Source organism: Ptychodera flava, chromosome 1 (assembly GCF_041260155.1).
Source record: "Ptychodera flava strain L36383 chromosome 1, AS_Pfla_20210202, whole genome shotgun sequence".
Classification (NCBI taxonomy): domain Eukaryota; kingdom Metazoa; phylum Hemichordata; class Enteropneusta; family Ptychoderidae; genus Ptychodera; species Ptychodera flava.
This window is the reverse complement of record NC_091928.1, coordinates 27661052-27686347: the sequence shown is the minus strand read 5'-3', so window position 1 is coordinate 27686347 and position 25296 is coordinate 27661052. Positions and strand designations below refer to the sequence as shown.

Below are 25296 nucleotides of genomic sequence, written 5' to 3'. Positions count from 1 at the left end.
AGACCTGCCTTTCCTACAATGGCACTACAATGGCATTAGCTGGATTAGATAAACATAACAATGGAACATTCACACCTGGGGATTAAAAGTCTTCTGTTTGTCACCCGAGTTGGTCAGGCAAGACTCGGGTTTGAGGTACCATGTAAGTTAATGCAGCCTTCCCCAATGTTAATGACTCTTGTTTTGCAAATGTCACACATTGGCAATGATGAGAAATTTCTCAGATGTTATTGTCTAGCATTAACTCAAGAGACAATTAATGCGTGCAATTATTATTGGGTGTTTTGAATTTTTGAAGTGTAGCAAAAATAACCATTGATACATGTAAAATTGAGCCACACCTAAAAATATGATTTATGATGGCAGGAAAAGAGATAACCTGACCAAAGACATATTGTTGGGTGTAAATTAATAATCAATGTTTGGATTCAGTGTAATTTACAACCATACACATCTCAATGCAAACAGTTGGTTATTGAACCAGAAGGCCAAGGCCAGAATATGTGTTTCTAAGATACAAAGCTATTTGTTAGGACATCCTGTTGGCTTATTATGGGTTCAAATAGCGCAGTAGAATCGGATTTTCTTGAATTATGGGAAAAAAAACAAAGAGATGTACAAAGCTGAGGAATGTGAGGCGTATTCCGCCATGCAATCTAACAATGCAAAACCTTCAAATGCACATATTGGCATGATATATCATTTGCTATTTCCACGGTAACCAACATACAAATATGGCGCAAATGATTTACGTTTTGGGAACAGTGAAGTTCATATTGTTTCCTTCTTTCCAGAGGTTTTGTTGGGATCTTGTTGTGAAATATTTTCAAGATAACTCACTGTGTTACATTTCCAAATTGCAATGCCAGTATTTTTCACCAAGTTAAATTTTTGTCACTGTCCTTCTGCCCAGGAGATCCTGAAAAATGTTAGAATTTTATGATTTTCAGAAAATTTTTAAATTAATATAAGATAAATATAATGAAAAAAGTTACAGGTGCTGGCTCTTGAATGGTTGGCTACTACAAAGACTAATAAGTAGAGCTAACTTTTGAAGAATTTTTTTTCAGTTTTCATTGTGTCTTTCATTGTCAACTACATTTTCTTGTTCTATTACCCAAAGCATACCATGATACACAGTATTCAGCTTGTCAGCCCATCCTGTACATGTGTAGACTGCATTGCTATTGTTGACGAGTGAATTCTTGTCTGGACTAAAATTCAAATGTTAAAAAAATAACGATGCATCTTACTTTTGTAGACGATGTTGACAAGCTGAATAGTGGGTGTTTTAACGTTCTTTGAGGAGTAGATCAAGAAAACGTTAAAAAGTAAAAAAATCATTAAAAGTTATAACTCACTGTGGAGAAATAGCTTTGCTCCTACTTCTAAAGCCAAGATTTAACCAGCTCAATACTTGCACAGTTCGTGTTCCTTTCTAATCTTTTTATCTTTATTTGGCAGTACAGTCGTTCAAACCTTAACACAGCTTTAGAAATTCCAAATGATTGACTTTGCCAGCATGCGATGTTGAGTTTGTCATCAATTCCCACTATTGTTGGTTGTAATATACCTGTGTTATACAGCCACATAGAATGGTCAGATCTGACAGTTGGTCTGTGTGTGGCTATCAGCCACGTCATGGCCAAGGGCATTGCTGTTAAACTGCTAGAAAAAGTTTGCAAGATCTTGATCTTTGAAGCAGCTGGCCAAGATTTGAACAGTATCGACCACTGATCCTTTGTTTGTGGTGGAAACAACGAGTTATTAAAGATACATTGTCAGTACTGACAGCGAGACATATTTTTCTACCACAAGTGGCTCACGAACAAGTAACTTACACTGAGAGAGGATCTCTTAAACAACAATTTACTTGGCTGTTATGTACGATTGCATATGTTTCTTGTGTGTAACAGGACGTGTGTTTTGTACATATTTTCTGATCTTTATGTTCTTTGTAGAGAGCAGGGCTCGACATAAGCGCTAGCCCACTAGCCTGAGGCTAGTAAATTTTCAAGAGGACTAGTAAAAATGTCTTCAGAGGTAGTCCTGCGGACTAGTGCAATTTTTCCGTCCAGGAAAGTTTATCGCTACAAAACTAATGGGACCCGGGCCACTCATTCGATAAGAATGAACCAAGCCTCGATCATTTTATATAAAAATAAACTAACTTTTACCAAACAAATTGGACAGTGAAACAGTGAAGCAAACTTTATTGATCACCAACTTAAAATGAAACAGTTTACCTGCTACGGAGAATCAAATTGTACTGTACACGCCATAGTAACATGGCCCCGGGAAACATGGCTCAACGCTGAGCATCAAACGGAATTGTCTGCACGTCGTGTATTTTGGTTTGCTTGAAGCTCATCACTTCGCCTAAAAACATGAGCAACCCCACAATTTCGTTCAAACACTGTATCCTTGCCTTTCAAAGAAGATTTTTCTCAAGATTTCTTCAGGGCATTCCCAAACAACACCTCCGATAGTTCGTAGCCAGCTTGACCCTGCTTTAGAATGCCTCCACATGCTGACCTCCATATATAGTCAAGACCCCCTAGCTTGATTGAAGCTGATCATAAAAAGAGCATCTAGCTTGCCAAAACAGTGCTATGGCAAGTTGCTACTGCTGTACAGGTGAGGGAATTCCTCACCGATAATAACTTGGTTGCTAGCAACTTATTGTTTTGCCATTTTAGTGGAAAAGTGTAAATTATTTGGGGCAATAATAGTGAAGTGAACCTAAAACAGTAGTGAAAAAACAACGTATGAAATGGGTGTATCAGACTGTTGTATCCAATCACTTTGGGAGTCATTGGTTATTTTTGTGCTAATCACATTTTGTTACCAGTAACTGGCAAAAACTCAAAGAGACACAAGCACATGAATGGTAAAATGCAACATTTTTAGCTCCCATAGCCATATGTATATATGGCAATGGAAGCTATTCTTATAGGCTAGAAAATGTCTGTATGTATGTATGTCGTATGTCTGTATGTCTGTAGTCTGTATGTCTGTATGTCTGTATGTCTGTATGTCTGTCCGTCAACATCAAAAACTCCAAAACCGCTGCACATTTCATCTTGATATTTGGTGTGTACATGGATGATGGGCTGTAGATGAGAATTTGTTCAAATGAAGTTGTCATTGCCAAAAATATGCAAATTAGTGCCAAAAAAGGCGTTTTTGGTAAAAAATCTCCTTCTTCATAACCGCTGGTCAGACAGCTTTGATATTTGGTATACAGGTCCCTAGGATAACCCAACTTGGATTTGTTCAAATTGTGATGAAATAAGCAAATCTGTATTTTTAAGGAATTTTTTTGTCATTTTTGGTCAAAAATTATTTCATCAAAACCGCTTGTCTGACAGCTTTGATATTTGGTATACAGGTCCCTAGGGATAGCCCAACTTGGATTTGTTCAAATTGTAATGAAATAAGCCAATCTGTATTTTTAAGGAATTTTTTGTCATTTTTGGTCAAAAATTTATTTCATCAAAACCGCTTGTCTGACAGCTTTGATATTTGGTATACAGGTCCCTAGGGATAGCCCAACTTGGATTTGTTCAAATTGTGATGAAATAAGCAAATCTGTATTTTTAAGGAATTTTTTTGTCATTTTTGGTCAAAAATTTATTTCATCAAAACCGCTCGTCTGACAGCTTTGATATTTGGTATACAGGTTCCTACAGATAAACTAAATATGATATACAGAATATATGATGAAATCTGCAATTTTGTATTTTTGGTGCAATTTTTGCCATTTTTGGTCAAAAATGTGTTTCTCAAAAACTACTTGTCTGATGCCTTTGATATTTGGTATACAGGTTCCTGGGGGTTCTCTTAGTGTGATATAGTGAAATTTGATGAAATCTTCAATTTTTGTATTTTTGGGTCAGTTTTTGCCGTTTTTGGTCAAAATATTTGTTTCTCAAAAGTTACTCATGTGATAGCTTTGATATTTGGTATACATTTTATACATAATTATGATGAAATCATCAATTTTGTATTTTTGCAGCTAATTTTGCCATTTTAGGTCAGGCCATCCTGAAATGAGCTATCAAAGATCTCAACCTTCTTCATCAATACATATGTCACAAAACGTTGCTCTCTTCATAACACAGCAGAGCTCTGTCGACCATTGGGTCGTTTGTTAGCTCCCATAGCCATATGTATATATGTTTACAAGTTTACATTTTATTGAAAATCTCAATAGCCACTGAGCAGATTAGATGAAAAATTAGCATGTAAGTACTTTGGGCTGACCTGAAATGATTGTGCACATCTTGGGTCAGTATCTTGGACTTGCTATTTTTCATGAATTTTTTTGTAATTTTCTCCCATTTTGGTCAAAAAATCTTCTTCTCTGAAACCACAAGTCTGATTGATTTGAAACTTGGTATGGAAGTGCATAGGAGTGACCTTTCTCAAATCTGGGCAAATCGTGGTGAAATTTGCATATTTGCATTTTTTGGCTATTTTTTTCATTTTTGATCAAAAATTTTTTTTAACTCTGAACCACACGTCCGATTGAGTTGAAACTTAGTGTAGAGGTTTTTACGGGTGACGTCAGTAAGATTTGATCAAATTCTGGTGAAATTGTATAATTTTTTTTTATTGGGGGAATTGTTTCTATTTGTGATAAAAAAATCTTTTAGCTTGATTTTAGCTTGTTTTGATAACTATATGGGAGCGACCAGTGACATTGTCACTATTTTTACTATTAAAACAAATATTTTTCACAAACCTTATTACAAATGAAGGTCCTCCCCACAAGCTGGTCAATTTTAAAATGTGATATATGTCAAAAATATGAAGGCACTCCACAGGAACATTTGTGAATGGCTGTATGAATTTCAGTTCTGGAGAAACAAATCTGTCCCCATTATGAACAAACATGTTCTTTGCAAATTAATGGCGCACTACCTGAGCTATGAAGAATTTTCCAACAAATTCATTCCTACGTCTGATTTATTCTTGATGGTAATAGGCTATTTCATGACCTCTCCTCCTACACAGGACATTTCATTCAGGTTATTTTTTGTGGTTTATATATGATTCAAAGTTAAACATTTTGCAGTAAGCAAATGTGCTAGTCTTGCATGAAAGTTAGTTATGGGTTTAAAAACCTTTGCGACAAAAAATATGAGAATGGTCATATACACCTCTTTAAAACATGAGAGCAACATTTGGCTTTGCTTTAGCAGGACTAGTAGATTTCATTTAGGCGCTACTAAAATGAACTGCTACTAGTCCTTCGGGCTAGTGGATGATTTGACCTTGCGTCGAGCCCTGGAGAGTGATTCAGAAGAAATAATTTTCAGACTCACTAGCATGATACAGTGGCCAAAAGAGATCGCTAGCCCAGCCTCAGTGTCTGCCAGCTAACAAACCAACAGTGACCAGCTGAATAGTTTATAAATCAGTGTTTCATCCGGGATGGCATCAACAGGGAGGATTTCCCCCTTTACCAGAAAATTTAGGGGGGATTTCACCAGTTCATGTGTTCTACTTGTATCACTAAGCTGTGACTTTCACCATTTCATGGGGGAGTGGGTCCCCCTTGACAAATTACTAGGAGGGGTGCCAACATGTCAACAGAAGGGGAATTCCAAATTCTAGATGAGACACTGATCTGTATGATCGGCTGGTAGAAAACACTACCAGCCCAGTCATAAAATTTCAGAAAATTGTCAATCAGATTCAAACCCAAGATACATGCAGCAACTTTTCAACTGGCAAAGACACAAGCAGTCAAAACCACTCGGCTAAATCCCCCGCCCGTTAAAAAGAATGGTTCATACCAAGCTAAGTCATTTCAATTTTTCAGATAATCCATGAGCTTGGGCCAAGGATTTGTTTACCCCCACGTGCCAACACCCCCCCCATATTTTTGAATGGTTTTTGCAGATAAACCATCTTGACAAGCTGTTGCTGTGAAAGGGTTGGAATGCTTGTCATCTCATAGCATTAGACAATTGTCCTAAACTTACACAAAGGTCACCATGAGGTCATGGCTTAGAGATTGTATCCATGTAGTTGTTACCTTCAAGGAACACAAGAGAGGTAAACAATGATATGATAGCAACCCATTTCCTCTGTTCAGGCAAAGATAAGAGTAACACAAAGTGCTCGCCTTTCAACTTTTATGTTAAATTTCAGAGCGGCTGAAATAATGTTTGTTCCTATAATATTCCAATTTATTGTTTGCACAAGTTGTGTAATATAATATCTATTGAAAACTGAACAAATTGTTATCATTTACATGTGAATTGTAGTCTGAACCAGAATTCACCTATCAACAATAACAGTGTAGTCTACACGTGTACAGATTGAGTTTACAAGCTGAATACTGAGTATTTCAACAGTATGCTTTGGGGAGTAGAACTATAAACTGTAGTTGACATTGAAAACAAACGTAGTGAAAAAAATTATTAAATGTTACAGAAACTGGCCCTTTAAAATAAATAGCATTAACCCTTTCCTGCCAGACAGTAATAACTGTATCACTTCCCCATCAGCCAAGTCAGTAAAAAAGCGGTATTGAGCCAAAACATGACTTATTTTCACCCACTTGGCTTGGTATGTTACAGCATCTTTTGTCTAAAAAAAATCAACTTTGCAGTATTATGTTTTCAACAGCCTTCAAATGTACAGTATTATGTTAAAATACATCATATGGAATACGTTGTGTTTCATTAATTTTAACCATCTTGACCTGGTGATGAAATATGGACTTGGCAGGAAAAGGGTTAAAGAAATAGCAGGAAAAGTGAAAATCACAGTCCACATGAGTGTATCTGCAGTAGATTAGCATATAGAACGATGATAATTTACTGGTATATAGATACCATTTGTAATGAATGGGTGAGCTATAGAAAACAAGAGGCAGATAGAAAATAATAGTCATGGGTATAGCTGAGCATGACTGGATATTATTGAAAAGGCGTACACTGACACAGACACATATACAGACAGATACACATATACATGTACCGTAGATCACACACTCACTGTTTCAAAGGTATGGATTAATAAAAGCTTCATTCCCGCCCCCCCCCCCCCCCCCATTGTATTATGACAATATTTACCATGAGAGATGATCTTACAAATTGAAACCAGTTTGATTGACGGTTTTTGCACAGTTCAATGAACTTGATGTTCCAGCAACAATGGTCAAATCAGTTTCTCTGAAATCAACACATGTTGCATAAGTTTACCACCATACCAGTATGCAGAAGTAGAGGAAAGTGGTGACCTACATGTATACAGCAGCAGGTCATCGGAACTCATTGTGTTAACAGGCTTTCTGCACTTTTGTTTAATCCTAATCCTGCCAGGCACTGGCAGTATAACTTCCCATTTGCAGAGTCAGTTAAAAACTGCTTTGAGCCAAAACCAAAACCATAACTGGAGGGGGTGAAATATGCAAGATAAGAGTGGGTTAGATATCATACACGTTTTCTCAGTGCCTTTTCACTGATGCGACAGGATCCAGAAAATCATAGATGTTGCCAGTCACTTGGTGAATACAGGCAGTGACTGGTCACTGGCATTTATATAATACCATGTAATTTAGTTGATATGAACAACGGAATGTCAAAATTCACGGATTCCTAGATTGAATTCCAAGGAGAATTCAACACTTTTATTTCCTCTTTCCCTTAAAAAGATGGAGCGTCCTGCTAGATCTTGTCTCCCCAACTGTGTATTAAATTAGATTGACCACATCTGCCGAAACTGAAACAAACCAACGTAATCGATCACAAATTTGTAAAAGATGAAACTTTAATTGGACAAAAAGCGCAGTCATGAAAGAGTTGCGATTGTAGAATTTTCAAAGGCAGGTTTAAAGTTGGTATTCAAATCTGTTAGTGTAAGAATTTGAACCTGAATAAAGTTCAGAAACTTTAGAGATGCAGTGTGTTCCAAGCTCACACATATCGGGGTATGCTGTTCATGAAATGTTGTGCAGCAATGAAACTGAAGTTGATGTTTTTGTAAAGTGTGATAGATCGATGAATTGGTGCAGTTCATTTGGACTTGGGAATCGTGCTATGGCTTGACTGAAGACGCATGATTCTTTGATAGAGAGTAATGCCTCACTGTGTGTGAACCAACGATGATATAATATACCGGTACATGTATAAGTCTTGCTATGGTTGTTCACACTCAGTACAATTATACCAGTATCGTTTCCGCACATCAACGTTGTTGTAGGTTTTCCAGGAAAAATGACAGGATATGCCGGAAACATGCATTCATGAAACCATTCTTACATTCCAGATCCCAGCTATCAGCTTTGTTTTACCAGCTCTGTATTCAAACACTCGTGACTAAATACCAGCATTGAAATTCAATATGGCTACGTGGGTTTTTTTGTTCTCCATGTGTTTTCTATCGGTTTTTCATAGGAAGGGGTCAGTGGGTCATTATTCTTAACGGTGACCTCTGGTGAGAAACACAAACACTTTGTCAATCAGACTGTTCCTGATTTGTCACTTTTTAGCTAAATGGCAAAATTTAACATATGGATGTGTACTTGTGGTAATTAATAAGGCCAACTTTGGCGTGCCCCACTCCCTTTGGCACTAGACTGTAGTTAAACACTGTTGAAATGTATGTTAGTACTGTTTCCTGGCAGTTACAGCCGCTGTTCATAGGTTACTGCAATACTTTTCATTACAGCTAGTACTGTATGTGCATCGAAACTGGAAACTGAAAATCTCATTAAATTTTCCTCAAACTTTTACGGAAGGAAACTTTCAACCATTCTCTTAGCAATTCAGGAATAAATATCGTGGGTCACTGTGCTAATTTTGGTACTGGCAAAACAAATTACCCAATGTTTTACCATATTTCAATATTCTCCCCGGTGTTCACTCTACCAGGGAAATGAAATTTCAGATTTTCACAAAACTATCACAATGAAAACTTTTTAGCTGAAATGGCAACATTTCGAATATGGATGTGTCCTGGGTAATTATTAAGGCTAACTTTACCATGTCCCTCTGCCTGTTCGCTCACGCTTTCATGACACACTGTTGAAAAGTACCGGTATGTCAGTACACAGTTAGGCTGTATTACCAGTTCCAGCCGCTGCACGGTAGGATCCACAAATTGAACTTTCAGTTTTCACAAAAGTATCACAATGAAAACATTTCTAACCCCAAGAGTTTCAAAAAAGGAGCCCCCTACAAATGGTACACCAGAAAAGTACTGTGACAAGTTTTAGTCCGAATACAGTGTATCTGTCCCCTAGGCGACATTAAACAACTGTCCTGTACATGCTTAGCTAAGTGCACAGCCATTAAGATAATTAGCCCTACCATGACAAAGGGCTGAAGACAAAGACGATATAAACATGTCAAGTGTAGGAACTAATTGTTGCAATTCTCAATCAGGATAATCATGTTATCTGATGTAAAACAATTCTTTAAATGTTGATAGGCTGTATGAGATGACCGTATTCCTGTATACAGTTACTGTAGTTTCCCTTTGCCTATTTCAAGAAGTGAATGTATTTTTTGAAGAAACTAAACTAATCCTGGCACATTGATATGTTGAATAATCAGGGGAAACAGTGCATAGTCCTCACAAAGATACTAGCCACATAAATTCTACTTTACATGAGAAACTACATGTACATTTATTATATTCTCATCTCACCATGCTTTAATTTGCAGTGTTGTTTAAGATACCTTATTGGTGTATCCTGCATACATTATAAATTAAATTATTGTTGTTGTACCAGCATATATAAACTTACGATAGGCGTTACCTGCAGCAAGTTCTTTCCATTTTAGTGTGTGTTTTCCAAGCCTCAGCTTCGTGTCATCATTTCCATTTCAACAACAGTCTATTTTCCCAATCATTTTGCTAGATATTCTATATTATTTTGGTTATTTTTGTCACATTTGAACTGAGCAAATGGTTACAACGTGCAAGCTGCTCAATGCTTTGCACCGAGAGCCCTTGTTGATTAAAGGGAGGCGATCATCGGAACTGTGTATGTGTGACTTTCGTGTTTACAAACAGTGTATTTCATGCAATATATATTCCAGTAGATGCATCATGTAACATAGCTGCAATATTTAAATTTTACGATGTACACGATGACAACATGTTTTAACTTTCAATCAATCATCAAATATGAATGTACCTTTGGATAAGTAGTTACATTGGTCGTAGGGGTACCGAGCGACCTTTGAGTGCAGTTCTGACGACCTCCTCCCTTTAACCCTTTCACTACCATGGTGGGACCAAACCCATAGTTTTCACTTGTGTGTATAGACCTGTCTTCAGGGAAATGCGGCAAATAGGTTCAAAGGCAGGTACAACACAAAGTTCCCAAAGTTGTGACTTTGTTTATGCTGGTAATGATGTCCTAATTGGACTATTGACAAGTGAACATTTCTTCATAAATTTTAAATTTTAGTCCGCAAAGAAAGTTGCTTTTTCAATCAAAACTACAGTGACTGTTGTAAATTTGTTGACGAAGATACTTCTCAACAACAAGATGGGAGTAATGGTAGAAAGCTGCACTGATAATCAATGGTCATTTGTGATTTTACATGTGTAAGTTTTCAAATTCCTCATAAGGTATGATTTCAGACTTCCAGTTATCATTTAGCCCCACTTCATTCTTGCCCTGGTACAGAATTGATTTCACCAGCCAAGCCTGATCTGTAATGCAAGTTACGTTGGCAAAGTGGATTATCCAGAGTGACGCAGCAATAAAAGCTTACCACTCTGTCAGGGAACTGTTGTCATGTTTGGAGACATCGCCATGCCGACCGTAAGCCGTCTATAGTCACGTCATCATCTTCAAGGTTTTGAGCACTTCTGTATAATGAGTATTCATTTGTAGGCCAGTCATTGTGTTTGACAGTTAATCTTATTTTGGTTTCTGGATGAAAAAGCAGTTAGCTAAAATACATTGATGTAAAGGAAAAAAAAAAGTTCTGTGAGGTAGAATGTGCCTCGGGGACTGCTATTCCGACTCTCAAACTTTTACAATATATTTTTGGTCTGCCACTTGTTGGGGCTCATTTTGAAACTTGTGGAGTAAACCAATTTTTCACCGGCTTATTTTCGTAAACATCGAAAAATTTCATGTAGAATTGACACAGGGATGGCAGCCATTTTGAATTTCAAATATCGGTAAAAAATAAGTAATTTATTTTTATCATACTAAATTTTGCATGGTTACCCCAATTTTCATTCTTGATTTTGAAAGGGAAAGATTTAAAGTTCTGTAAAATGGTAATATTTTTGTCAACCAGGGCTAGGGTCATTCACTACAGCTAGGGTCATTCACTTGTCGTACTTCAATAAAGACTTAAGTCAAATCATGAAGTAAAAGTGTAGAAAAGGTGTAGAACTGTGAGCTCAATCTACAAATATGATCTCATTCTCCCCTACTCTATTGTATCATAATTCAGACTTTGTTCATATGTGACTACTCCTCTGTTACGTCTACAAATGACCAGTAACTCATATCCCATCACACTGTGCATTCCAAGCCTCAGTCCAAAACCGGAATATGGTTCTGTTTGGATTCCATACCTTGGCATGGCATCATGGGAGTTGAGAGAAATTGTGAAATGTCTGTAGCCGTCCTCAGGATAGTTGATAACGAGGTAATGGAAAGACATCCCTGCCTGCTGTGATAGTAATTGTTTGCATTATTAAATGATGTGTATAGATAACTGTACAGATAACCAGAAGGCGCAATGTCAATAATTTGAAATCAATGATTGACTAATCTGTTTAATGTGTAAGCAAACAAGGTCAAACCTGTTACACAAGACTACAAAAATGTCAAAAGATAGATGTCTTTGCCACTTGTTGACTTTCTCACCCCCCATAAATCACATGGTATGGTCTAAAACTGACTGGAAAATCATTGAGGATATTATACATGGGGATTTAAGTAGAGATGGCTGGGTTGAAGCTGGGTCAAAGGGGATGGTGTGTCTGTTCTGCCTATTTGCTGATGGTGTTAAGCTGCTTATACAAAGAGTGTTTTCAGAAAGCTTAGTCACACCGGAATGTATAACCCAGTAATTTTAGCAACAATTATTAAAGGCATGACAGGTGATATCTTTTGTATAGGCTGAAAAACTTTTGAAAATAGTAAATTGTCAAACAAAGAAAGGCATTGAAACTGAATGCAAAATATACAGGATGCTTATTGACAATATTCTATGTTAGGCCAAAAGACAATAAATGATTGTGTTTCCTGTAGCCTGACCTTGTCTATTTAAATCCAGGTTTGACCGTAAATTGCTTACAGCAATTTTTAAAAATCATGCATGATTTCCCTAGATATTGCTGCATTTTAGATCAGTCACACCCAACTAATTAAAAGACTATTACTGGTGAATTTTCATATTGCCTGAAGGCACGTAACAACAGAACACCCATTTTCTTTATCCTATTATTGTTTGCTTCAATTGATGAGGCCAAACTGTCAGATGAATTGATGAAATTTGAAAAATAAATGAAGAAAATGCAAACAGTACTGGAGATTGCTATCAATTAACTTGTCGTATTATTTTCAAACATCACAGGTGTTAGGATTTTTTTATGTGGTTCTCTCTAAGGGCGTAGTGTATATTATATCAAGCAGGATTTTGAACAGTTGGACCTTGACATACTGAAATTTTGTTAAATTTCCCAAGATAATCTTATATAACTTCATTTCATAGTCCAGAAATGTAGGAATAATTTTCTTTTTGTCTCAGTTGTGAGGTACTGTGATGAACTTGAAAGGGAAATTTAACACACAAAATTGTATTTTAAGAATTATAACCCTTATCCTGCCATTACTTCATCTGTCACCAGAAGGTAAAGTTGGTTAAAAGTGCACATGGACAAAGCCTAGGCTATCAAATATGGATTGTAACAAAGACTTGAACATTTGTAGGCCCCGGAAAACGTAAATATTGTAGAGTGGTATGTTATTGACCTCAGTGACCAGCCATAATATGCCATAAATATTTGTGTCAGTTTTAGCTCACTCCTGCTTTTTACCAACTTGTTAGATGAGAGTCCTGGTGGAAAAAAAACCGTTCAGAGTTGTATTAAAACTAGTGTAGTTCTGCTTCAGAAATATTTGTATATTGTACCCACTTTTCTTTTCCGCGTGGAACACATTAAGTACCTGTATGTCAGCACGTACGGGATAAACACCAGAGACACTTTCCTTTGTTTGATTCTGGTGCACTGTCCTCTGCTTATGTGCTAGCCTTGTACTTCTTCCTAAATCAAACATGGGTGTATTAACACCATGCTTTAATGTGAAGCAGAGAGCACTGCAATTTCCTGTGTGTATATTCTTTGTCAGATTTTTTTTTCACCATTCTACCAATCTATGCCATGCTCATTGGTAAACCAATGTTAATATGCATGTTTTACAATACTGACATACTACATGGTGCCTGGAAATCAATTCATCAAGTTTGAATATTGATTGTAAAAACTCCAAGAATCCCAAAATTAACAGAAAAATGGCTCTTTCCTTGAAAAAATATTTCAGGCGTTATTTGTCCATGCAAAATCTTTTCAATTAATAGTATTTCCAGACACTTCCAGGGGTGTGGAAAATTTTGGTTACAGGTGGCAAAAATAAAAGTACTGGCGGTTACAAGTAGTGTACCGGTATGTTCACATAAAGTTTGTGCAAAATGTCGTGCAAATTTTAGCTGACAGCTGGTTGTTTTTGCCGGATGCCAGCTTTTTTCTACATCCCTGTTTTTTCTCCCATAATTCTTCTTCCATAGCAAGTCTTTTCAGATTTTTACAATGATACGTTTCTCTATGTGTCCCAACAGATATTTCCCCGATATCACCCAGCAGACACCAGTGCAGTATAGCAATCCACCGCCTCCACCACTACCTCCCATGGAGACAAGTTCACCCATCAACATTGTTTCCAAGCAGCAATTGATAAACCAGCCACACACAGTCAGCTTGAAGCAAAACGTGGACAACAATTTTCACAAAAATTTGAACGTCTCAGTACCTGAGAATAAAGAGTTCCTTACGTTTCAACCAGGGTAAGTAAATTTTGTGGTATGCATGGTGTGTGTGTGTGTGTGTGTGTGTGTGTGTGTGTACAGGACAGTTAGTTTGTCTGTCTGTCATAATATAGAAATGCAGGTTATCTAGTAGCTGGCCAACCATATCTCAAGAAATTTTAACCAATGGTGTTTTGACATGTTAATGTACTATTTCCTATGCATTGTGTAAAATGTTTGGGGAAATAGCAGCTTAAGGTAAAACTTTTACAGCTGCCCTCATTCTCCTGGTCCATCGAAAGTCCCCTTTTCCCTCTGTCTTTGGAAAAGTGCCCCATTGCCTTCCCCCTTGAAGACCACAGTCAACCAAATCCTAACCCCTCCTGCTCTCTGAACTTTTCCGCTTGTCATTCACTGTGTAAAAGAAGAAATGTCCTATGACTATAACATATTACTTACCATGAAATTCTTGTGTGCATCTTTCTACTGGTGACTATCTGTAGGTTCATCAGCCATGACGGTCTCTCATTCACATGTACTGGTACTCATGCAAGCATGCGTATAGACAAAATGCATGATGACGCTTCAAATTGAGAACTACAAGAGCAAAAAAGCATCTGGATCTAGTTTAATGTTATTTTGCTCATACCCCTCTGTACTTTCATTGGTGTTGGAGTAACCAGTGTTGTAGTTAAGGCTGCCAGGTACCTAGGTAAATTTTACCAGGGTTCCCCCAGTTATATCTAATTAAATGTAATCCTACTTGGGGACAATTGAACTGATACGGCACATCATATCTAATCGTCCCTAACCCTGACAAAACACATGTAACAGTTCCAAACCAAAGTGGTTACGACAGTGAGATAACAAAATTTCGTCTGAATGATATTGCTAGATGTCAAGATGGAGAAAGAGGTCTTTGGTTTCAGGTTCCAAATATGGGCAAAATAAGCTAACACCAAGGTCAAAAAGGTCAAAACGTCGAAAGTTTCAGATGCTGTGTTGAATGACAAAATTGATGGCTGGACTTGAAAATGCATCTGTGCTAAATTCTTGTCAAATTCCTGTTTGTTCACCCGGGTCAATGCAGTGTGGCAGAACGCAGTAGCCAGAAAATGGTCGTGGAAAATTATTCTACAACCTCTGTATACTTTTGTTGTAAATGTGTGAAAAAGTGAAAGTATATATGACTCAGGAGAAATATTATACATTCATGCTTGTGTAACTTTCAATGGTAAATCTCTCAGGCAGTATGAGCCTCAAAGTTAAACTTTAACTTTTGCTCAAAGGTTTTCCTCATAAAGCTTTCAACCATCCTCTTGACAGTAGCAAGGATTAAATTCAGAGGTCACCGTGCAAGTTTTGGTATTAGAGAAACAAATTACCTAATATTGATGGATATTTGAAATTAACTCTGTGGGAAAAATTAAATTTTTGATTTTTCACAAAACTAATACTATACGTACTCCAAGCGTTTTAAAATGACCCTCACGAGCAGTAGACCAGAATAGAATTGTAAAAATGTGAGAGTTAGAAAATCTGTCCAGAAGGAGCTTTCCACCTAAGGTCCTTACAGGGGAACATCTCACTGAAATAATCATGACATCATAGTTTTGCTGGGAGATGCTGTGACCTCTGACATTGAATGACATCATTTCCTGTCTACTTCTTTCATTAGGTATGACACTCAGTAACACCATGTCCATTCAAAGATAGCCATTATTTTAGCATGAACTTCCTTGTAAGGCCAGCAACATTAACTCTTGAATATCTTAAACTTGTGTATTATGAATAATCTTGATTGTGTAATGTTATGTGAGAATGGAGACCCACCTCAATAGTGCAAGCAAATTGGCACAAATGCTACCAGATAGAGTTCAAGATTTTTGCTCTTTCTACTGTTGAAATTATTTCACATTCTTATTATCATATTGTTGACAATAATTAATATTGTTTTCTGATATAAAGTCAGTACAGATCTTTTGTTAAAGATATTCAAGTTCAAAGTAATCTGATCTTTGTAGTGCGCAACAAAACAGTTGTTGTTGTTTAGAGAGATGCATAACAAGCTAAATAAAAGAAACTAGCAGTTGTTGATTTTGTTAGTATGTAGTTCAGTCCATGTGGCAGTCGTGGAAATAGTAATTTTGAATGAGGAGACAGGTCAAGGGTTAGCTACATCCTGGTACAATACAGAGCCAACCTTCACAATTTTTACCACAACATCTATCAATTCCTTTGTGTTTTGAAAACAATTTTAATTCAGTCTTATCATCTTGGGTAGAAAGGAGTCACGAGGTTCCACAACTTGTTGGACAATGTTTTGTGAGTTTTGCATAACATTTATGAAATGGTATCTTGGCGTACCATTACTGCCTAACACAAGATATTTCCCCATGTTGTCATGAATTGGTTGCACCATGCTGTCTTGACACCACTTATCACAGCAGTGAGGAAATTGTTGGGTGATATTTGAGCAACGTTAATACTTTCATTCTTTCACAACGACTGTCACATGCAGTTTATCTCTACTGATATTTGATGTCATTTTATGTAGTCTTAACATTGCTCAACATACCCGCAGAATTAAATATTTCTCATTCAGTCCCTCTACTTATCTACCCTCTTTCCTGCCTCCCCTGCCCTCCTCTTTTGTTCCTTAGTCTCTCCCATTACTTGTCCTCCCTCCCTCCCAATCTGTCTCACCTTCTCCCCTCTACCCTTCTCCCGCCATGATTCTCTGCTTTTCCATCCATCTTTGACCAGTCCGGGTTATGTCCATAGAGAGGATATTACGATTGACCAATCAGCGAACCTGCCGCCGCCAACGTCATAAATACTTAACGATGCAAACCTTGGCTCGTACATTGCAACGAGTTTGGAACTTTTCGGCTTGATTTCGCCCTTTATTTTTAGCACTGGGTAGTTTTTAGTTGTAGACGTTACGCACAATGTTCAGTGCGGCCGAGATGGTGAGCGACACAAGTGGTTAGTACATTGAAAATTACTTATTTGGATGAATTTCCTGGCCGGGTACGTCTCCTAGAAATCAGCGTTTGACCCTTGTAAATCTACAGTAAGTTATTTGTCGCCAAATATCGCCTATTTTTGGTCAAATTTCAATTTAACCTTGCCATCTGCAGTATGCAGAATTTTTCAAGCTTTACAAAGATGGGTCAACTGTTTTAGTCGGTCATCGGAGCGCGATGGAGCACGATTTTTTCGATCACCATGCGTTTCCCGGTACGATTGACCCTTCGCTCAGAAAAACGCGCGCCGGATCAATCGCCGAGAAGTTAACCAAAAGCTGGAAAAGAGAACGAAAACGTCCAATAATTCTTTGTTGAATATGGTCAGGGGTAAAGAAACTCAGAAAACTATTCCTGAGAAATCTTACAATTTTTAACACGGTAGAATGTCGCCAATCGACTGGAGCTAAGATACTTCCGGGTAGGCAACAGTCTCACTCGATCGGTGGATCTGTCAGGTCATATCGCGATCTGAACAAAGTGAACCAACGTAACCTTTGACCCTTGTTACATATACAGTACGTGATTGGTTCTTGCCTTAATTTCATTACATATACGGTACGCCATTGGCTCTTCCCTACTATCCTCTATATGGACATAACCCGGACTGTTGACTGCCTCGTCATTCTGTGCCTCCTCCTCTTTAACTATACATTCCTTCCTGATCTCCTATCAACACTGCAATGTCGTATATCCCCTCCTGATTTACGACCACATCGAGCTAGCTGTCAGGTCACTGCTGTGTACTTGACCCAGTACCCCACACGGCCACCAAAGTCATGAAATACAACCAGCTCCATGGGTTTCTTCCATGGCTGCTCCTAATGACTAGATCTATGGCCTTGCGAATCAGACTGAGCCCTCAGTGTAATTTGAACTTTCAAGCTGCGTTTCGCTGTGATTTTTTCCATTCTGATTTGTGAAAACACTACAACCCTCTGCTGTAACATTTAGACTTTACATGAACTTCAGACCCAGTGAAGGGTTACAGTGTCATAACACTGACAAGCAACCAACCAAGCCTCGACGTGAAGACACAATAATATGTGTTTGTGTATTTACAGATATATATATACACTGTATATATATATATATATATATATATATATATATATATATATATATATATATATATATATATATATATATATAATATATATATATATATATATATATATATATATATATATATATATACATACTACAATAACCCGGTGTAGGCGTTGTGTGTGTCTGTGTGTATATATATATATATATATATATATATATATATATATATATATATATATATATATATATATATATATATATATATATATATATATATATACTTATATATATATATATATATATATATACCGTAAAATTCCCAATTGAAGCCGCGGCTTGTATTAGAAACATTTTTGAGGGACCCCTGGGACCACGCACTGAAGTCATGGTGCGGCTTCAATTACGTACATTTCCTGTGTTTCGATATTTTTCTCAATGCTCACCAAGCATTGCAGGGACAATCGCTATTGTTATGCAAATTAGTACCAATGAATTCTGCGTGAATAAATTACCCGCATAAAAAGTCCCTACCTAGTGTAACTCCAATAAGAAACGTTAGGAGAGTGTATTTGGTCGTTAAACTTGGTAAAATTCCTTTTAGATAATAAGGAAACTATTAAAAGATGTTAAAACAATAGGAAACTGGAGTTCCCTTGACAGCATCGTAAGGAAATGACACGTTTTTCCCAGTACTTTCTTGATTCTCTGATCCTGATCACCCCCATCCTCTAAATAGAATAGTCTCACTAAGGTCGGCCATGTTGATCAGCAGCGGGCATGATGTCTTTGTTTCAAGTGTTTCAAGGGGTTTTTGGACGCTGAAATTTCACAAAAATGTCACTTCTGTATTCAGACATTGTACAATCAATTTCTTTGGACGTGTAAGTCGATTTTGAAAGCGATAGAAGATCAAATGGTGTTGAAAAAAAATCGTGCATAAAATTAGCATAAATTAAGCGTCCACTGCAGATGGGTCCCCTTGATTTACAGCGTCTTGTGTTGCCGAACCGGTGGCTCGTACTCGAATAGTGCAATAAAGGCAAGTGAATGACCTTTGGTAACTTTACTGCCATGTTTTTGTGAACTATTTTGCGGTCAAATTTTATTTTCTCATGATCAAAAACGGAACGTGTACAAGCTTATACGCACCCACCATGGTCATTTCAACAGCCACAGTACAGTATAGGCATGGCAGTTCATTAGGGGTGGACCATTTGATATCCTGGGGGGGCTTGGAAGATTTGGGAAAAAAAAAGATGCCAGGTGGAGTTGCTCGAAAAAAAAAATCTGGCTTTAAGTGGCTGATGGAAAAAAAATTATGGACCATTGCGACTCGGAAAAAAAAATCTTGGCAATTGTTCGATGCACACTGCAGCATCAATAAAAATCAAGCAGTAGCTCTGGAGTTTTATAAAGCATAAACCATTTCAAGCTTGAGGAACAATAACTGATTATGAACAATTGTACAGTATACATGACCTTCTGATTAGAGGAAGTATGCTGAAATTGAAATTGCTCACCAGTGTTTTCCAGAAATGTGTAAATCTGAATGTAAGGATTTTGTCAAAATACCACAAGAAGAGAGACAGCCTGCAAACATTTTACTATTATCGTTTGCGTATAGAAAACTCATAACAATGAAAAATGCGTAGAGACTCAATCCAATGTGTAATATTATTACGCATTGGATCGACTCTCTACACATTTTTTCATTGTTATGAGAATTCTATATACGCTTGTTTTATTCGTAAATGCGAACACTGTTATAGTGAATTATCTTACCAATGTTTTGCTTAACAAAAGCGAATGTGTTTGATTAGAATTGAATGAGTTTGATGGTTTTGGGGAAACTACTATGTGGTAATGAAGAATGGGAAATGGGCAATGAAATGAGCAGACAGCAGGTGATTTAAGATTAAATGTTACATCTTCACTGCAAATAAAACCATAAGTGTGTCATAAATAATACAAACAAAACAAAATCATGTTTGTTTGTTTTGTTGTATGTGAGCCACGTCTAAGACACACAACAAAAGTACTGTTTCAGTCAGTAAATGTCACCTCAGATGCCACCAGAGAAAACCATTTCCACTCCAAAATTTCATTTTTCGCCTTGCGAGAGGGGGGACACCCCCCTCTCGCGCTCTCCCCCCCCCTCGTTCGCTACGCTCACTCGCCACTCAGTCGCTTCGCTCCCTCGCAGTCCACCCGTCTACTTTCTTAAATTACCGGCTACTTACAATGTAAGGACAACACTGACAAGTAAATGCCATAAATGTACAAGATTTTACAAATATGTTTTTGTAAAGTGAATCAAAAATGTACATGTATTTACATAACTTCATTTAGTTTCTTGAATATAGTCTGTGTGCGATAGAACAGCATCTTGTTACTGGTGTGAAAAACCAAGCAAACAAACATTGCACCGAAATTTGGTAAAAAAAAATATATCTCGAAGAAGGAAAGTGAAAAAAAAAGTTGCCAGCATATGCCCTGTAGAAAAAAAATAATTCATGGTGAAGCACGTGGGAAAAAAAATAATGGCTCTCCACCAATCTTCCAAGCCCCCCCCCCCCCAGGATATCAAATGGTCCACCCCTTATGGCAATATGATGCAGGTGGTGGTGTTGTACGTCAGGCATCGGTAAGGGTACGTGGGTATTGAATGAAAACTACGTATTTGAAACATGGTATCTCAATCTCTCAACTATTTTAACTTGTACACAAACACCGTTGCTTCAAAATTGTTGCATCAGGTATTGACTATGGCGGTGTTTACCACACTGACAAAAACTTCGGCCGTGTTCAAACATACACACAAACGTACGGATACATTGGGCACTGTTTGTACTTTTGTTACTATCAATGACAAAATGCACAATGGTAGAAGTGTTAAAAAGGAACTTTTTATTGTGTATTTTTTCTGTAAGAAAGACACCTGTCAATCATTAGCACAAGTCAATGACGCATTGCAAGCCAGCTGGTGTGAATTTCAGCATGCATTGTTTCATGATGGGCTCAGAGAAGGGGTGCGGCTTCTATTATGGTACAATTCAAAAACCCCAAATGGGCAAACAATGAGCCAAGACAATGTTTCAAAGTCAGGGTGCGGCTTCAATTAGAGGTGCGGCCTCAATTGGGAATTTTACGGTATATATATTTATACACACACACGTACATGTACCATATATACTATATGCACACATACACAAACACATATATACACACACACACACACAATCTAAGAATAAGTACATTTATACATATTTATATGTGCGTACATGTATGTGTTTATATGTACAATAGAATATACACGATATACATCTGTGTGTGTGTTTGTGTGTATACAGTCATAGATAGACAGGTAATATTAAAATTATACAGGAGCATACCTACACTATGTAACAGTTGTTATAAACTTCAGGGGTCAAATTGCAAACACAGTGTACCTGCTGTAGCTATGGATATCTTAAAACAAAAGTAATAAACATGAAGGTACTCGTATGCACCCAAAGTGTTTATAGTATTTGGTTTAATATTTAATGCTATCACCCGTACTGCTGAAAGCATTCTCTGCTCAGTGTATTTTGTGTTCTTGATCTTTTGTCCAGTAATATCAATGTATATCAATGTTGTGTTCGTCTGTTGTTGCTTTTTGTTTTCATGCATTTCTAAATCTAGGCTTGTGCAGTGCAATGTATGGACAACTATGTATGTACTACCAGTGTATGTACTATATCCCATATAAACCTGATACGCAGCCAAAGCCACCGCTCTCAGCTTCATCATATATCATGCGATATAAAAAAACAGTTGAACCCATCTGTGTCCAAACTTATTTATGGAAATTAAATTGCCAAAATGATTTGCTCTAACATGCTAAGCGTCTTTCAGGTTGACCGACTGACCGTTGTGACATTTGTGATTATCAACAGTAAGGCTGACAGGTGCCGGTAGCCATTTAGAAACATACAGTACAAGCATTTGTGGTGTTTGTCAATATTCAGGGGTCGAAATGATGTCAGCTGGTGCAATACAAGCTTTGCAAAGTTTTTCCCCTGCCAGTATTTTAGTGTACTCACAAATATACACCACAAGTTATTTAGTACTGCAAGTCTTAACAGGCTATGTACCATTCTCAGTGATGTACCAAGAATTACTACTGTAGGTGTGGCAGCGGTTCTTGTATGTTGTTTTCATTGCATATACACATGCAATAAAGACTGATATTTTTCTATCCATGGCAACAGACTGTCCGTGTGAAATTTATGTACGTCCATGGCAGCATGCACCTATTTTCTCTCTGATTGCGTACGGGGTATGTTGTTATGTGACTTGTAACAGTGCAAAAAATTTACATCGAGATACCAATGATATGGGATTTGGTCAATCACTGCAAAGTTAACGGCATAGTTGAATTTTGAATGACAGTGTTTGATAAGAATTATGACATTTGCCAGTGTTCATGATGAAGGATGATGCAGTGTGTGTGACTATCATAACTGCATTGTTGTGGAGCAAGTCTGGCTGTATACAATGTATATGTTCCTGTAACTACACTTCTGGTAACATTTTTTGAGAGTTGTTTCCTCAACCAGAGTGCCAGGGGCTGTTTCACATCAACTCATGCAAAACAAGAATATGAGATCAGCATTATTTAATCCCCCTTGTGTATATGGTGGTGTTAATCTGCTTTGAAATTTTGGGTGGTTTTTGACCACCCATGGCTGGATAGAATCACCCTGTAGACATCATATTTCATCAGACAATGTTTTTTTCCTGAGAGCAAAGTGCAAAAAGTAATCTGTCTCAACTGTATACATGTATGTACTGTATAAGGAAGGAATTTTCAGAGAAATATTATTGCATAGGCTTTCAGTGAGTGTGACAACAACACCGAAGGTAAGTGAAGGCACTGTGGTCTGTCTGACCACTGGCTGATCAGATCTAGAATATTGGCTGTTCTATCTTACTCTCATCAACCCCCTGCTCAGTGTGTGATCTGGAAAATGGGCACAGGTGCTGTGTCATGATTACCAGGACAATGAATACTCATTCTTGATATTAGCATTGGGCTTTTAATCAACAGGACTACTGAGACATGTCCTCACTGGTTTGACACCCCACCCCCCCCCCCTATTTCAAATCTGTGGTATGGTATAATCTTGCTGTTTTCACCTTTGATTTGGACCACATACTACATTTGGAAATAGGGTTAAAGGAAGACTGCATGATGTCAGTTGACATTGCATGCATACGGTATACCGGTATTATGGCTGATTGTGTTCAGAATTGCAAAGAATTTTCATTTTCAGTATGTCCTGTTGTGACATTGAACTTCATAGCTACTTCTGCAACATCTCTTTACCTGTACATATTCCAATAATTAAGTGGTACCTACTTTGACACAATTCAAGTATAAATTTTTTCCCTCAAATCAACAAATAGTCAATTGTTCTCTGCTGTTCAAAGCAAGTCAAACACTTGGCATGGCGTTGTATAATTGAACTTGTTTCTACAGCAGGATGCATAGGCACTGCATTACAAATTTTGGAAGAGAAATTTGAGTCGCGCTTATCAATTTAATTTACAAATTGTGTTTATCCGGTGATGTTAGATTTACATAAACACTGAAATATTAAACCAAAATGAAATGGGAGTGTTTGACATTATGTCAAATGTCTTATGTCTATTTCTATTGAAAAACTGAGGGGAAAGTTTGAAAAGAATAGAACTTAAAAACTGTATGCCAGATTACAAACAAGGCCCACAAAAGGAAAGATTTTGTTTGTCATGCTTGCTACAGATCACCGCATCAGCCTTTTTTCACATTCACTCAAAAAATAAAATATAAAAAAAATGACCGTGAGAAATGTGCATGTTACTTTTTTGAAGAATCACATTTGTACATTTTGAAAATGAACATTGCTGTATGTCACAGTCACCACAGCATATAAACATTACTTTTTTATAGTTTTAATCATGGTAGTTCAATCTTTTGAGCTCCAAAAAATAAAAATAAAAAAATATTGTTACTGCACAATTTTTTGTAACAGACCTGGGATAATAAACAAAAAGCATTCTTTTTTTTGCCAAGCATATTGACACAGTACACAACAGTAAAATTTCAAAAAGACTAAGAATGCAATTGAGCAGAGACCTACAAAATGACAAATTTCGGTCGACATTTTCCTGTGCAACAGAAAGTATCAATGTCTTAGCATGACTTTCAAATGATGAACTGGTCTTTTTACCGTTAAAAATAATCCACGAGCTAGAAATACTGCCATAAACGAGTTGCTTAGCAACAGACAGCTTCGCCAGTAACAGTTTAAACATAGCTGTCAAGAAATCTTTTTCTGAAATGAAATTGATGGCAGAATTTCTGTCAGAGGTCTCTCAGTTCAGAAATACAATTTCAATAAAATTGAATTTTTTTTAACCACCCATACTCATTCACGTCAATACGTCTGATAGGTATGTATGTGCTCAAATTTAACCTTTTTCACCCAATACCATGGAACAGTCCTACCATTCTCAACAGGGTAGATGGACCTTCATTGTGTCATGAGGGGGACATGGCAGTGAAAGTGTTAATGAATGGTTTCTCCTGTACTAAAACAAAATTGTTTATACCATACTTCAAGCTTACAGTGCTCTGATTGGTATCTCTCATTTTGTTGTGGATCAAAAAACTTCATTGCATCGAGGGAAGTAAAGAACATAATTCTTTCAATCAGCTGATCACGTCTACGTGATTGCATAAGGTATACATTTAAAACACCCTAGAGCATTACATAATTGTTCCTCAGCTTTTCAACTTTTCATTTTTTTTTTTCAAAAAGGTTACATCAGCTGTAAATGCTTTATTGTAGCAGTTTCTCTGTCAGTGTAATCCTATATCATATGTTGTTTTCACATGTACCAAGTGAATATATATATTCATCGCAAAAATAGATACTGTAACAGTTTCTTTCTGTTCCATTGTTTACACTCGCAGTGACTGTGAATTGAATGTCATATAGTTGTAGGAGATATTGAACAGTTGATAAAAAATTGTTGCCATATCCTCTGTTGTCCTGCCAAAATAATCTGAGTAATAATAGTTTTCCTTTTGTCAAGTGTGAACTGCTAAAAAGAAGAAGTCCATTGCTTCCATATACCCTCTAAAACATGCAAAATGTTGAAGTTTA

The 25296-nt window shown here is 37.1% G+C and overlaps 1 protein-coding gene across 2 annotated transcripts in view; it reads left to right on the top strand.

Annotated features, from left to right (window-relative positions):
- LOC139134113 (myelin regulatory factor-like) overlaps positions 1 to 25296 on the top strand; it is a 64352-nt gene that overhangs the window by 8666 nt on the left and 30390 nt on the right. For both annotated transcript variants that reach the window (XM_070701040.1, XM_070701032.1), the window contains exon 3: positions 13839 to 14063. In XM_070701040.1, coding sequence (XP_070557141.1) covers positions 13839 to 14063 — 225 coding nt within the window. The remainder of the gene's footprint in view (positions 1 to 13838; positions 14064 to 25296) is intronic.